The 15,777-nt window shown below is 36.3% G+C and overlaps 2 protein-coding genes across 7 annotated transcripts; one reads left to right on the forward strand and one right to left on the reverse strand.

The window, feature by feature from the left end:
* The first annotated feature begins 8,145 nt into the window (after window positions 1–8,145).
* LOC108483445 (probable LRR receptor-like serine/threonine-protein kinase At2g16250) lies at window positions 8,146–13,428 on the forward strand. 6 transcript variants are annotated; one of them, XM_053029055.1, is made up of 6 exons: window positions 8,146–8,255; window positions 8,394–8,440; window positions 9,108–11,112; window positions 11,321–11,449; window positions 11,906–11,934; window positions 12,355–13,428. In XM_053029055.1, exons 3-6 carry the CDS (start codon window positions 9,170–9,172, stop codon window positions 12,954–12,956), a joined length of 2,703 nt encoding a protein of 900 aa, XP_052885015.1. In that variant the 5' UTR covers window positions 8,146–8,255; window positions 8,394–8,440; window positions 9,108–9,169; the 3' UTR covers window positions 12,957–13,428. The 6 variants fall into 6 exon arrangements, with proteins under 6 accessions (XP_052885015.1, XP_052885011.1, XP_052885005.1 ...); XM_053029051.1 differs by having other exon boundaries at window positions 9,111–11,112; XM_053029045.1 differs by having other exon boundaries at window positions 8,151–8,255; window positions 8,394–11,112.
* A 374-nt stretch (window positions 13,429–13,802) lies between these two features.
* LOC108483446 (uncharacterized) lies at window positions 13,803–15,431 on the reverse strand. The gene is made up of 4 exons (XM_017786849.2): window positions 15,240–15,431; window positions 14,509–14,618; window positions 14,285–14,409; window positions 13,803–14,205 (listed from the first exon to the last, which is right to left on the reverse strand). The coding sequence occupies exons 2-4, from the start codon at window positions 14,591–14,593 to the stop codon at window positions 13,972–13,974; spliced, it is 444 nt and encodes a 147-aa protein (XP_017642338.1). The 5' UTR covers window positions 14,594–14,618; window positions 15,240–15,431; the 3' UTR covers window positions 13,803–13,971.
* Between the last annotated feature and the right edge of the window lie 346 nt (window positions 15,432–15,777).

Below are 15,777 nucleotides of genomic sequence, written 5' to 3' on the forward strand. Positions count from 1 at the left end.
ATCTACTATTCCATCTACCACTGCCTCTTGGATATTATGATATTTTTTATCAATTTGTTTTATCCTTTTATGATTTCATGATTCCTTAATATTAGCTATTGTCGCGCTATTATCACAATACAGTGTAATAGCTTTTTCCTTACTGGGAATGACTTCAAGATCCATAAGAAACTTTCAAAGCTGGATTGTTTCATTTGTTGCCTAAGAAGCAGCTACATATTTGCCCTCTATAGTGGATTTAGTAGTGTAGCCCTTGTCACACTCAAATTTCCTTTAGGACTCTAATTTAAAGGAATTTTAGCACTTAATTAAATGTATAGTAAGCTGGCAGAGTCTACTAGGAATTTTGAGAAGTTTTGTGACTGTTGGGCAAATAGTTAAGTTTCAGCTTTGGTTTGTTAGGATGGAACTAGTTGGTTCCATAATGGGAGGCATAATGATTGTCGATGATTGGCTAAAAAATATTGAGAGACCATGCATAGGAGTTATATATAAGTGAAAGTGGATATTATTACAAAAGAAAATCCTCCCCCAATTCTGTTTACAAACTTTCTTCTTACTTATATTGTCTTCTTCAATTGTTCCAAAAAAGAGAACGTAGTAGAGCTCTACATGAAGCCGATGTTGTGAGAAGTGAAGTCTGAATGTAGAGAAATCAAGAAATTAGTAAGCTTTTTAACATTTTTGTACTCGATATTTTGAGAAAGAGGGAGGGCTGGAACTCTTAATAAGTTTCTATAAATTGGGTTCTGGGGTTTAAGGCTGAATACCTTCGATTTAACAGATAAATGATTGTCATGTTAGCTGCCAAGATAAATAAGGCTCTAGTGTTTAGACAAGCTAAGCTGACGAGGATAAAGGAAACAAGATGGGTTTTTGTACTCTATTCAGAGTGGATGAGGAAGTTCAGTTGATGAATTATTTGTGTTGTGACTATCTTGGGTTGTCTGAATTTGTTGTTGTGTGTAAAAATGGTGATTGAGCATGCTGTGAATGTCTAACCTTGTACAAGTATGTGAATATTTGTAAGTATGATCATTGAATGTCAAAGAATTATCATGTGATGTTGAATATATGTGGTGTACTTTGTGTTATATATCAAGTACCTTGTTTGCATGAAATGTGTGAGTAGTTTATATGCGGAGTACGGAGGTACTTACCTAGTCAAAGTAGATAAAGATAGGAAAATTTGGCATAATGGAGGAATAGGCGGATTGAAATGGGGATTCAAGAGAGTTTGGGTGGCATCGAGAAATTTTATCTATTGGTTTGCTAGAGCTACACCATGATGACAGTCTATCAACTCTATGGAGCGACACTGTGACAACGATAAGATCCTTCGAGGTGACACCACGAAAGAGGTTAAGGTGTGAGACCATAGCTCAGCTATGGCAACCAATAGAGTCCACCAGGACATTAAACATAGGGATTACATGTGTAAGACCATCTATCAGTTATGGCAACATATGGGAATCGTAGTACGGTAAACCAATAATCCAACTAGGGAATAAAGAAGAAGTTGCGGTGTGACTCGTGTGTCAAGTTACGAGATAGAATGGTCTTGGCACGTTTGGGGAACACAAGCAAACGGGATAACACAAGGACTCACTAAAGTGAAATGGAGAGTAAAGCCAAAGAAATGCCTCAACACCGGTTTGTGCGAAAGAAGGGAGAAATTCCTTAAACAAATTAGCATATGTAGTACCTGCCAGTAAAAATGTAACACCCCGTACCCGAGTCCGTTACCGGAGTCGAACACAAGGTGCACACAAACTTGACTTAATCATTTTCACTGTCCATTTAAAAATTTCCAGACAAGCTGGTTACTGCATCACTGTCACCTTAAAAATCATATCTTGAGTTCCAAAACTCAAAAATCAGTTTCGTAATTTTTTCCTGAAACTAGACTCATATATGCATCTACAAATTTTTTTCTAGAATTTTTGGTTGGGCCAATTAGTACAGTTTATTAGTTAAAGTCTCCCCTGTTACAGGGTGCGACTACACTGACCTTCATGCATTACGACCTGGATATCTCCCTGTACAGGGCTTCAATACTGATGCCGTTTGTTTCTATAGAAACTAGACTCAAAGAGGAATCTATACATATATGGCATGACTCCTAATTATCTCTGGTTAATTTACAATGAATTTCCAAAGTCAGAACAGGGAATCCAGAAACCGTTCTGGCCCTGTTTCACGAAAACCTAAATATCTCTTAACATACAACTCATATGACCGTTTTGTTTCTTCCATATGAAAGTAGATTCATCAAGGTTCATTTACATAATTTATTCACTATTTAATTTCATTCCTACTATTTTTAGGGATTTTTCACATCCACATCACTGCAGCTGTCAACCTCTGTCCTTAAGGTAGATTTTACCTACTTCATAATTTCCTTGATTCAACTAGCCCTTTTAGCATACATGGCACAAAGATGATCACGATTAACCATTCCAAGGGCTAATCGATTCCAAACATTTCCACATCTCTTAATGGACAACATACAAAATGATTATGATACCATGCCAAAGTGTATACAAGCCATTTTCGCATGGCTATCCAAATTTATACAAAATCAAAGGGTCTATGACCAACAAACGAAAGAGTAATCCTATACATTAACCAAAATATCCTCTCACTACTAGTCTATTCTATACATGCCATAAGATATTCAAAAACATAGCAGTACCAAACAGTGGATAGTGATAGTGTGACTAGTTCTTGACGATCCCCGAGCACAGTAAGCCGCAATGAGACCTATAAGGCGGAGGAAGCAGAGTAAGCGGAGTAAGCATTACAATGCTTAGTAAGTTTTAAGCAAGTGTCAACAGATAACAATCGAATTATAACATAGTTGTTCATATTTTTATTTCACTCTTCCTTCGGGCATACCATCCCTTTACCGAATATGCACATCTTATCATATACAATAGGCAGATAAACTCTCACATAAAAGTGAGCTCATGTGACATAGATATATCATATGATTTCACATAACCTCTCACACTAATCCGATGTCACATAATCATAGGAATAGTCCCATAGGTTGCTCTCGTATGCATCATATATAAACTTGGAGTACATACCTATTTAACCTTTCGCATTGCGTATATTTATAAGCAATTCTTATTACGAAGTCTTACCCGGACATAATCTCCACACGTAGTCATCGGGTCGTACCCGGACATAATCTCCACACGTAGTCATCGGGTCTCACCCGGAACATATTTCCAAGTTTCATGTACACTTAATCACATGTTACAACATTCACATTAGCCATCCGGCTTTACCACATATATATATACACTTTCACATTCATCACGTCGGCCATTAGGCCTTATCACATATATATACATTTTCACATTCATCACATCAGCCATTAGGCCTTATCACATATATATACACTTTCACATTCATCACAGGCCTTATCACATATATATACATTTTCACATTCATCACGGCCATTAGGCCTTATCACATATATATACACTTTCACATTCATCACGTCGGCCATTAGGCCTTATCACATATATATACATTTTCACATTCATCACGTCGGCCATTAGGCCTTATCACATATATATACATTTTCACATTCATCACGTCGGCCATTAGGCCTTATCACATATATATACATTTTCACATTCATCACATCGGCCATTAGGCTTTATCACATATATTATTATGTACAGACTTGGTCTTGGCCGAATCTACATCAATCATTTTCCAACGAATAATTCAATTTCACGCCATACTATCATTTCATATTCGAATACTCATAAACTTACAATTTCACAAATTTTGATATCAAAGATCCATCAAACACGCATGTATCATTTTACAATATCACAATTTAGAATTCAAGTATGGGATCAATCAATAGCTTATGAGCAACTAAAACAAGTTTTTATCCATGTTTACAACAAAATCACATATTCGCTACGAGCTGTTTTCCTGAGCAATGGTCACTAAATTATTTATACCTGGAGCTACAAGACTCCAAATCACTTGCCGTTAATTTTCTCAGAATATAGACTCATATATCTTCCATCCATGAAATTTTCAGAATTTTTGGTTTGGCAAATCAATACCATATTTTTCTTAAAGTTTCCCCTGTTTCACTGTTTGACTAATCTGACCACTCTTCGCTACGAATCAAATTTTTCATTGTACAGAATTCATAATGTGTTCTATTTGATTCCATTTGAAACTATACTCATTAAGGAGTCTAAGCATATAAATCTTATCTTATAACCATTTTTGTACAAATTATAATGATTTTCCAAAAACAGAACAGGGGATTTCGGAGTCATTCCGACACTGTCCCGCACAACTTTAAATATCTCTTTATAGGAAATTTCTTTGCTTCCACGGTCTCTTTTATAAGAAACTAGACCAACTAAGCTTTGATTAAATATTTTATTCAGCCTATAATTCCACACCAACAATTTATAGTGATTTTCTAAAATCACATTACTGCTGCTGTCCAAGCAAATTATTACTATTTGCTCTTAAACTTCCAAGTCCAAACACTTATGAACTTACCATTTGGGTTTAAGACATATCATGGCCGCATCATATCTTATTAAATCAACTCATTATGTCCTATTATGATTGAATTTACTCAACGTTTAATCACTTAAAACTTACCTCGGAAGTGGTCGGCGACTAGATATCCACGGCTATTCGTTTACTTTCTCTTTCCCTTATCCGACTTTGATCCTCTAGGCTCTTGAGCTAAATCAAACAATTTACTTCCCAATCAAACACAATCGCACGGCATCCATATACATTTTAGAACCATTCTTAACATATTTACTACTCAAGCATGTAACTTAACAACTTAACCATTAGTTGCCGAACCACAAACAAAACATATTCATACGTCAATATCTCAAACCTTACCATAACAACCAATATGCAAGATATCACATATACATAACTTAGCTTATGAGAACATATGTATTACTTCATAAACACATCTTTAAGCATTCTTTTATTCCATCAACTCAAAACACATTCATCCCTCTCAATAACTAAACTCAAATTCGGCAATGGCCTCCAATATAGTGACCGATTCTTCTCAACTAGCACCTAGTGTACACACATGATCATTTGTTTGATTCAAGCACCTATCCACCAAAAATTCATCCAAATTTACAAGAACAACAACCACATTCTTTGTTATCTACCATGACCGAAACCCATATTCATTCACCAAATATCAAAATTTATCATCAATTTGACATATAAGGACATAACCAAATGTTTCTTGCAACACAAAACTCAAAAATTAACACATGGGTCATGTTATGAGCACCAAAACAAACTCAACTTCACAAAATTCCAAAAGAATCACATGATGTCATACCTTAATCTAACAACCACCATAGCCGATTTTCTCAAGCTCTTCCCTTCCTTCCTTTCCTCTATTCGCCAAGGATGTTCAAGAATGAACATTTTTTCATTTTTGTTTTCTTTCCTTCAACTCACGGCAAAAGGGGGGGTTCACTCACACACTTTTTTTTTTATTTTCATTCTTTATTACCCATACTTATTTGTTTATTTCTTTTCTCCCATGATGTACCAACATAACATGTCTAGGACATGTTTTGCCCATGATTCCTTGTCATGGCCGGCCACTAGAACTTGGGGGGGAAATTTGACATGCAAGTCCTCCCCTTTGACTACATGCACTATTAGGTCCTTACAGATTAGCCTATCACTTTTCAAAAGTGTCACACAAGTCCTACTAACTGAATTCACATGCAATCGGCAAAATCGAAGCTTGAAATTTTCACTCATTCATAATTACATATTCTTAGACAATAAATATTACGTTCAAACATTTCGGTGACTTGGCTTAGCGGTCCCGAAACCACTTCCCAACTAGGGTCAATTTTGGGCTGTCACAAAAAATTCGCCAGAAATATCACGAAACCCACATTGGTTGAGCAGATACAGAAGGGATTATTATAGGTTAAGGTCTTAATTCGGCAACTGACAAAGAGATAACCGGAAGGGTGAGAAGTCCATCAAGAGACATTATAGGAGGAAATGCCTGCACAAGGCCGAATGACCAATAAAGTCCGCCAAAACATTTCTAGGAAAGTATGCTAGCTAGGACTACATAATGCGGAGAAAAAACCACTAAGACTAGTGGTAGAAAAGTCCACAGGGAACTACTATGGTAGAGAGTCCTCCAGAAAATAGTGAGAAGCGGGAGTCCATTAGAGCCATGTAATACGGAGAAGACCTTGTAGGTCTACCAAGAGTGGAAATGACCAAGGAATACCTGAGTAGGAAACGGTACGCCGGGAACTACCTATCTATTGAAATACCTTGAAAGATGGGATTAAAAGAATAAGTACTATGGAGTTACATCTTGGGCACTAGTCCACTAGGGAAAAGAAGATATTAGAAAGATATCTTATATAGGTAAGGATCTACAATTATGGCAAATACTAGGTGAACACTAATCGTTGTCCTCAGTCAGAAGTAGTGAATACGGGTACCAAGGATGTGACATAACACGAAAGGGGTATAACATAATTCTGAACAACAATAAAATGGGGGTAAGACCCATGAGAGAACATCTCCAGATAGAACATGGTTATGACCAGACCAGGGATTATGTCTACCAATAAGCAACTCAGAGAGAATGAGGCGTTGGCCTTATAAACTAAGTTCGCAAATTCTCCAATAAAATCTAGAGAGTTTAATTTTGTACCTAGAGTCTCATTTTCTTAAGATTTAAACATTCTTCCATGAATTTTATGTACAAATCTCACTAAGTTCTTCTGAACTTATAAAATTATTGATTGGGTGCAGGGTAGATAAAGACTTGAAAATAAAGAGGAGGGACCAAGCCAAACCTTGCCAGAGTTAGAGGTGGGAGTGATAGCTATTTCATATATATAGAGGGGTTTCCTTGGAGGCCACAACTTAAGATTTAAGTGATTGTGTCAGTAACTGAGTCTTAATTTGAAACTTATAAATGGATGTGGGAATCGAAGTTGTAAGAATTATCGCCAGTTTTGTACGAATCTTAATAGTTTGGTTTTGAAATTTAAGTTGTTCAAGTATGCATTGAATGTAGTTTTTTTTTATAGCATTGAGTTATTGGGTTATTATCTCATCTTGTACCCGAACCTGATGATCAGGTCAGGTATTAGGTGTTACAGCCTTGCTTGACACTTCTCCACACTATGGACTCATCGCCAAGGATAAAGACACAATTCAATGTCGATTTCCTCGAATCTCAACACGTTTTAAAATCAGAGTTTGTATATCTAATAGGAGTTAAACCCCTCCTAAATATACAAGCATGTAATCCCTAGTTCTCCATAAATACTTGAGTATATGCTTAATTTTTTGCACATGTTTTGGATCGAGATTTGCTTGATATTGACTTACCATCGTTACTACATAACAAACATCTAAACGTGTGCTTAGTAGCATATCATACATGAGACTTCCTACGGCCAAGGCCATAAGGCATAAGGAACTTTATCTTATGTTCTCTTTCTTTTGCTACCTTAAGATAGTCTTCTAAAGAAAAAAAATCAAATCTCAAAACAAAAGTTTGTGATCCCTTTTTTGAATTGATCATTGTAAGACGTTTCAATAACTTGTCTATTTATGAACCATACGATAAAGCTATCACTTTATTCTTTCAATCCCTAAGGATTCAAATTCTTAGAACATAGTTAGATTCACCTAAATCTTTCATGCTAAATTGTTGAGTTAACCACAGTTTAACCGATGACAATTTATGTACAACATTTCAATGAGTAGAATGTCATCGATATACAAAATTAGAAAAATCAACTTTCCATCCACAATTTGTTTATAAACACAAATTTCATCAATGTTTTACTCAAAATCAAAAGTTTAATAGCTTGATTTAATTTAATGAATTATATCAAGGTTAATATATATCTTATTTAATTATAAATTTAAAATGCTTAATTTTAATTGGAATTAATTTTAATTTTTTAATGAAAGAAGTTAAATATACTTGATTTAATTATATTTTTATTTTTTGTAATTAAAAGTGAAAAATAAACAAATAAAGAAACAATTATATGTGAAATTTTCTTCAAATAGGATGGGTAAGTGAAAGAAATAACTTAAAATCTAAATGGCTCGAGTGTGAAAATTACCCAACTTCAAATATCATAAAATTGGAAAAAGAAATAAGAATAGTTGATGAAGATAGGGTGATCATAAAGCACAAATTTCATCAGGTAAATGTCGCTGAAGAAGACTTTATATCCCCACTCTATTTGCCACTTACAACACTATGTATTTTGATTGATTATGATGTGAAAACGAAAGGATTCACCCTTTTTTATTTTATTATTCCATATTGTTGTTGGGTACAGGCTGAGTGGGTTTTCAGGATCAAGATTCCACCTTTTCTTTTTTTAAGGTATAATAATTTATTTCAACAATTTTAGTTAATTTTTTTTATAAAATTTGAGTGGAAAAAAAGAATTCCAAGTCAATGAAGCATAAAACTCCATATCACCATTGAAGCTCTGAGTGAGTAGTAATAATAAAATTGAAAGGTTTAGAGTCTTTTGAGTTTGTTGAAATGGCAGGTTCACTAAATAGCTCCGGTGGATAGTAAAGTAGAACTGTATTTGCAGAAAGCCTTGCGGTTGGGCAAACAAACCCTTCCCTCATTTTTTTGCTTTCATCTCATTAATGTCACCTGACCCTCCCTTCCCTTAAAACCCCGTGCCATCATTCATTTTTTTTCTTTGAATTTCTTTTGGATTTAATACATCAAGTTCTATTTGATTTTTCTTTTATTTGTTTAAATTATTATTAATTCGGGATCGGCGGTAAACAACATCGAATGCAGAATCAAAGCTAGTGATTGGTGGTAAGAATTTACCAAGAACAAGATTTTTTTTTCTCACTATTTTTGAGTAATAGTTATTACTTAATAACCCCCCAATTTTATTTTTTAATTTTACTTTCTGTAAATCAAGTAAGAACATAAAATGTACAGATTAGTAAGAGAAAGAGAGCTCTCTGATAGTAATGGTAATGGTAAACATACGAAACTAACAGATTTTTATTTTGTTAAGAAGAAGATGAGTTTGACACTTAGCGGCCATTGAAGTTCATCAGCATCAGCTTCGCATTATCAATGGAAGCTCAAAGAAATGCGTTATCAATAATCTTGTTAGCTGTAATCTTGTTCTTGATCCAGTGCGTGGTAGCTCAGAAAGCTCGGTTAAGTTCTCCAATCGAACGGCGGGCATTGCTGGATCTCCGCGCATCTTTAGGTCTCCGAGGCAAAGATTGGCCCATCAAGTCCGACCCCTGCTCGTCGTGGCTCGGTATCGAATGTCGGAACGGCTCCGTCTCCAAAATCAGTGTTTCCGGTTTAAAAAGAACCAGACTTGGACGACTCAGTCCCAAGTTCAATGTTGATTCTTTGGTTAATTTGACCCGGTTAGTTTCCTTCAATGCTTCTGGGTTCCCGCTTCCCGGGTCAATACCGGATTGGCTCGGAAACCGGTTGGCTAATCTCGAGGTTCTTGATCTCCGCTCATGCAATATCTCCGGTTCAATCCCTGGTACACTCGGTAACTTGAGTCGACTCACTTCTTTGTATCTTCATGATAACAATCTTGCTGGTTTAATTCCTGCTCCATTGGGACTATTAAGGAACTTAAAATTTCTTGATCTTTCGGTTAATTCGCTTACCGGTTCGATTCCCTCAAGTTTTCGGTCTTTTGGAAACATGGAAAGGCTTGAACTTGCTTCAAATTACTTATCTGAGTCAATTCCACCTAGTTTAGGCACTTTACGAGGTCTTCAAGTGTTCAATGTTTCAGATAATAATCTTTCTGGTTCAATTCCTATTCAGTTTGGCAATCTTTCAAGGCTGGTTAAGCTTGATCTTAGTAGGAATTCTTTGTACGGTTCATTGCCGGAGGAATTAAAGATGTTAAGGAGTTTAAAAATGATGATAATGGCGGATAATGAGCTAGAAGGACATCTGCCTGTCGATTTGTTTTCAAGTCTTGTTGAGTTGCAAGTTGTGGATTTGAGTAGGAATAAGCTTGATGGTGCTCTTAACGCTACAATTTGGTCAATGCCTAAATTACAGTCCCTTGATGTATCAAGCAACAACTTTACTGGTCCATTTCCGGGTCTTAGATCTAATATTAGTGCCACTACAGCTGCCATGTTCAATCTGTCAAACAATTTCTTTTATGGAACTTTGAATTTTTCGCTCGGGATGTTCAGATTCATTGATCTCTCTGGCAACTATTTTGAAGGCAAGGTAGACAACACGAAAAGAAACGCTATTATTGACAAGAATTGCCTTCAGGCTTTGAAACAGAGGACTTTGGAGGATTGTAGACTTTTTTACACTGATAGAGGGCTAAGTTTTGATAATTTTGGAGCACCCGACACAACGCAGCCACCTCCTGCAGAATCTAGTTCGGAGAGCAGGAAACGGTTGATATTTATTTTGGCTGGAGTAGTTGGAGGACTTGGCTTCATTGTACTATTGGTTCTGATTCTAGTGCTCGTCTTGAGGCGCAATAAGGGCATCGGAAATCAAAGAAGGAATGCAGATGTTGGGCCAGTTCCTGAAGGGGATAGTCCTCAATTTCCGAAAGATCCTACAATAGCTGGTGCTGGAGATCCATTTACATATGAGCAGCTGCTCCTAGCAACTGAAAATTTTAGTGAGACGAATCTGATTAAGCACGGCCACTCAGGTGACCTATTTCGTGGTATCTTGGAAGCTGGGATCCCAGTGGTCATCAAAAGGGTCAGTTTGAGTTCTTTCAAGAAAGAATCATACATGATGGAATTGGATTTATTCAGAAAGCTTTCTCACCCAAGATTTGTCCCGCTTTTGGGGCACTGCTTGGAGCATGAAACTGAGAAGCTTTTGGTATACAAGCATATGCCAAATGGAGATTTAGCCAATTCCTTTTACAGGGCTACCAATTCGGATGATGATAGCTTACAGTCCCTGGATTGGATTACAAGGTTAAAAGTAGCTACTGGAGCTGCTGAAGGACTGTTTCATTTGCACCATGAATGTAATCCTTCCCTAGTTCACAGGTATTTCAGAACATGCTTTCTCTACTTTTTACTTCTATTCTCATTGTAATAGTTAATAATCAATCCTTTTAGCTGCTGGAGCTAAATATATTGCCTTCTCCATTCTATCTTATGCTGTTCATCTTGTTTTTGCAACATTTCGCAAGCTTTAGGATTTCGATTTTCAGTATCCTCAATTGTTTGCTATAATTACTTTTGGTGGTTGAAGGGATGTTCAAGCTAGCAGTATTCTTCTTGATGATAAATTTGAAGTGAGACTTGGAAGCTTGTGTGAAGTTCGTGCCCTGGAAGGAGATACACACCAAAATGTTCTCAAAAGGCTGCTCCGGAAACCACAGTAAGTATTATATAAGTCGCTTGTTTTGTCCATAATACACCTGATTTGTATCTTTCAGTACGTAGTTCATCCTACTGCTTGCTTAGCCTTTTGTCTTGTAACTCCAGCATTTGGTATCATATTGCTATGCATGCTACTTTCAACATAGTTAATTTGATTGAAGGGATATGACCTACTGATTCCACAGAATACATTGATATTGCTGATCTTCTTAGATGTAAATTTATAAACTATATAATTCTTTCCAAGGTCATTGGAGTAATGAAATAGGTCCACGGATAAAAAGAACATAGCATATATGATTCAACTTTAGATTCCCACTTTTTTTCTTCGTAGCACTCGTTATATAAAATAGATTATTTGAATTATTCGTCGATAATGTGTTTGCCGAGATCTTTTTCTGTATTGTATATTTATTCAATGCTCTAATATAAATTTTGACTCAATGATGTGCAGGACCTCTGAGCCAGGTCCTTCAGGTTCAGGTGCGTAAAACTTGATTGCATGCTTGTTAACATCCTTAGTTCTATATGTTATCATGGGTTAACATGTTAGGCTTAATAAAAGTAGTTCACTAATGTGTGAGCATTCATTTCATTGATTTGCCGTTCTTATCCTACAAGCACTGGAATTGGCATCATCCCTGCTTGAATTGGTTTTTTTTTATTTTTTGATACTATGCTTGAATTGGTTAATTTGACTGAAATTAAAGCAGTTATAACACATGGATAAAGATTATATCCATCACTTGTTCCTATAGTTGGAAACTGAAACTATAGATTTTTTGCCAAATTTGCGCATGGAATTGAGAATTATCTCAAAGAATATCGTTGGGGAGGGTTGATTCTGAATTATTAATAAGACATCAGCATCCGTTTCTTATATCAGTGTTTGGATATGGGCAGGTTCTTCTTCAACTACTTGTGCTTACGATGTGTACTGTTTCGGGAAGGTATTACTAGAGCTTATAACAGGCAAGCTTGGTATTGGTAAGGCAGAAGATGCATCTACAAAGGAGTGGCTTGAGCAAACCTTGCCTTGCATCAGTATATATGAAAAGGAATTGGTGACTAAGATCATGGATCCATCCTTGATTGTAGATGAGGATCTATTGGAGGAGGTATGGGCCATGGCAATCGTGGCAAGGTCATGCCTTAACCCCAAGCCTTCTAAACGACCCTCAATGAAACATATTCTTAAAGCATTGGAAAACCCTTTGAAAGTAGTAAGAGAGGAGAGTTTCAGCTCCGCAAGGCTAAGAACAACATCTTCTAGGCGGTCTTGGGGTTCTGCCTTCTTTGGTAGTTGGCGACAGAGCTCATCAGAGAGTGCCACCATCCCAGGCCACCAAAACAGAGAGGGTTTCAGTGGTTTTAGGCAGGCAGGTAGAGTAGGTTCTCATGGCAACGATGGAATTGAACACTCGTCTTCACGTAAAAGGTTGTCGAACGAAGTTTTCCCTGAACCCATGGAAATGCAAGACATGGAGATGTTAGATGAAAACTAACCAATAATCCTCAGTGTTTGAAGTGCCTGCTCAACCATTGTACCCAACAGTTTTTCTTTTCTAGTTGTGCTCTACAGCTATTATTTTATGAGGATACTTGTAGCCAGCAGGTGATCCAACCTGATTCAGATAAACTGGCTGAGCTGATACATCCCTTGGCTTAATGAAAATAGCGGAAGTCAGCCATGAAAAAGAAGAGAGCAAGAGCCCCGATTGTATCCAGCAAGATTCTTTCATACATTCAAAAGCTCAAAAGCTTGTTTGCAGTTGATTGTTACAACAAGCATAAATTTTTTCGTTGTAATTGCCTTTTTTCTCACATATCTGAACATGGAGAGTGTACAATTGTAACAGGTTAGGACCCCTTGCAGATTTATTAAGTTTACATTTTGTTAGTAGCAATCAAAGAAACACATTAACTGTATTCTTCCATTTGAGAAATTGGATTCAAACATTTGGCATCCCAGTAAAATCTCAAAACATAAACCGCTTGCATTTCAATAACTACAGTTCACTAAAAGCCCTATAAAGCTGCTTCATGTTAGCTGCGTCAAGCTCAGCCAATCAACTAGAAAAGACTACTTCCTAGTCAAAGCCATTCGAGAACAAAACTCATAAGAAAAATGAATCACATCAGACTGTTGGTAAAGTACCCGAGAGATTCCACCATTTTTTACTAGAAACTTATCTTAGAGGTCTTGTAAAAAGCTTGCATCATTTTATAGCATAATATCTTGCTCATGGCTGTGGAATACTTGTATGCTAGAGTCTAAAAACTATGCTATGCAGTAAAGAAAAATCAAAAGAAATGAATATCAAAAAAGGAAACCGGAACAGAAACAACCATACGGTAAATGGAACATGGGGAGCCAAACCTCATGTTTCTTTTATTTTGTATCTCTCCCAAGATCCTCTCTGATACAATTGATAGTTGAATATCCAATATCATTCAAAAAGTTTAGCTAACTATGAGATGCAAACTTGGTTGCCTAAACAAACAATAATGTCACAAACCTTACGTGGCTGTCTTTAGCTCTCCTGCATCAGCAGTAGCATAAAGGGGGTGAAGGACATGTCCTTCCTTGGGTTCAACATGTACCCATTTGCGCCCACTAAGCTTACGCGTCTCAAATTTCACACAACCTTCCTTTAGGGCATAGAGAGTATGATCTTTCCCAATCCCTACATAGTTTCCAGGATGGAAACGTGTTCCTCGTTGACGAACTATAATGTTTCCAGGAATCACCCTCTGCCACAACAATGCAAAATCTTCATATCATATCTATTATTACTAAATGGACGCATTTGAATTTGGATCATCCACTGACCTCGCCACCAAACTTCTTCACCCCAAGATTCTTGGGTTTTGAATCTCTTCCATTCTTAGTTGATCCAGCAGTTTTTTTACTAGCCCACCGCCTAAGCATCAAACTTAAGCCAGAAGAAGATCCATCTAAGCCACAAATAAATGAGGATAAGTTCCATGAAATTAGCTCAAAGAATTTAATAAATATTAAAAGCAATCAAAACAGCTCATTTCAACGAAGCATACCCGTGATTGTGCCAAACACAGGAGCGCTGGTAACTAGCTCCTTCACGCTTATCCTTTTGCAGAAGGTCGTTGCAATGTTAAACATATCTAATATCCGTAATCAAAGACACCTTGAAGAGAAATCAAATAACATGATTTTCATCAAATATTAAGTAGTACAAAGAAATCAAATTCCCGAGCTACTTAAGAACATAAAAACCATAAATCGATCAAAGCGAAATGACTGGGGGAAATTCGAGGGCTTTCACAATAGATATAAAGGGTTGTACCTGTCTCCTAATGTGATACGATTGGATCGATCGTCTAATTCATCAATTGCGGATCTTTTTCTAGGTTTTTTTTTTTTTTTCCTTTTCTTCTCTTGGTATGAAGTAATTATCAAACAAATTTTATAAACTCCTATAAATCATTCAGGAAAGCCAGCTTGCTCTAACAACATATAATCCAAGCAAAAGTTGAAATTAAAAAGGCAAAGTTTAGTAAGCTCAGACAATACTGAACCACATAGATCCTTAAATGATTGAATACACTGATATTGGTTTATGATTGTGCAATTTGTACAGCAAATTAATAAGAAAATTATAGATGGGGACCGAATCAAATAAAAGAAAAGCCCAAAAAAGGATCATGAAATACAAGAGATATATTTTGAACACACCCACAATTTCCATCCATTCAACAATGTCTAACTTACTCAAAGTACAAGAGAAAATTACTAAAACCAAACTGACCTTTAGCAGCTTTAGCTAACAATGGTTGAGCACTGGAAAAAAGGTTGCTTCATGTACCAGTTGGATGGCAGAGTAGCGGAGGCGAAGTGGTAGCAAAGGGGCAGCACACTATTTCAGCTTCTTGGGTTTTTTTCTTAGGTTAGAAATTGAAGTTTTGAACCAAGCCCATTGGGTAAATCTTTCAAAAGAAAAAGCTTACCCGTCAAAACACAAAAAACCCCTTTACTGAAAATGAAAAAACTTCAAAAATTAATAAAATATATTTAAAATTAAAATTAATAAAATATATTTAACATTATTAATAGTTTTTATTTCTTTCATAAAAATATATGTGTGTGATGAAACTAAATGGTTATCTTTCACCAGTATCTTGAACAAAGCAGTAAATGCTCTGCACTATGCACCGTGCCACTATCCAACAAGTTCGTTAAATACCTTTTAAACATCATCCCGATGTGGCTAAGGCTAACCACCATCCTTGGCTTCCTCGCCATGAATCAACTGTCTCCCAAGCTCTAAAAATGGATCTCCAATTCGG

Source organism: Gossypium arboreum, chromosome 1 (genome assembly GCF_025698485.1).
Source record: "Gossypium arboreum isolate Shixiya-1 chromosome 1, ASM2569848v2, whole genome shotgun sequence".
In the NCBI taxonomy this organism is placed as follows: domain Eukaryota; kingdom Viridiplantae; phylum Streptophyta; class Magnoliopsida; order Malvales; family Malvaceae; genus Gossypium; species Gossypium arboreum.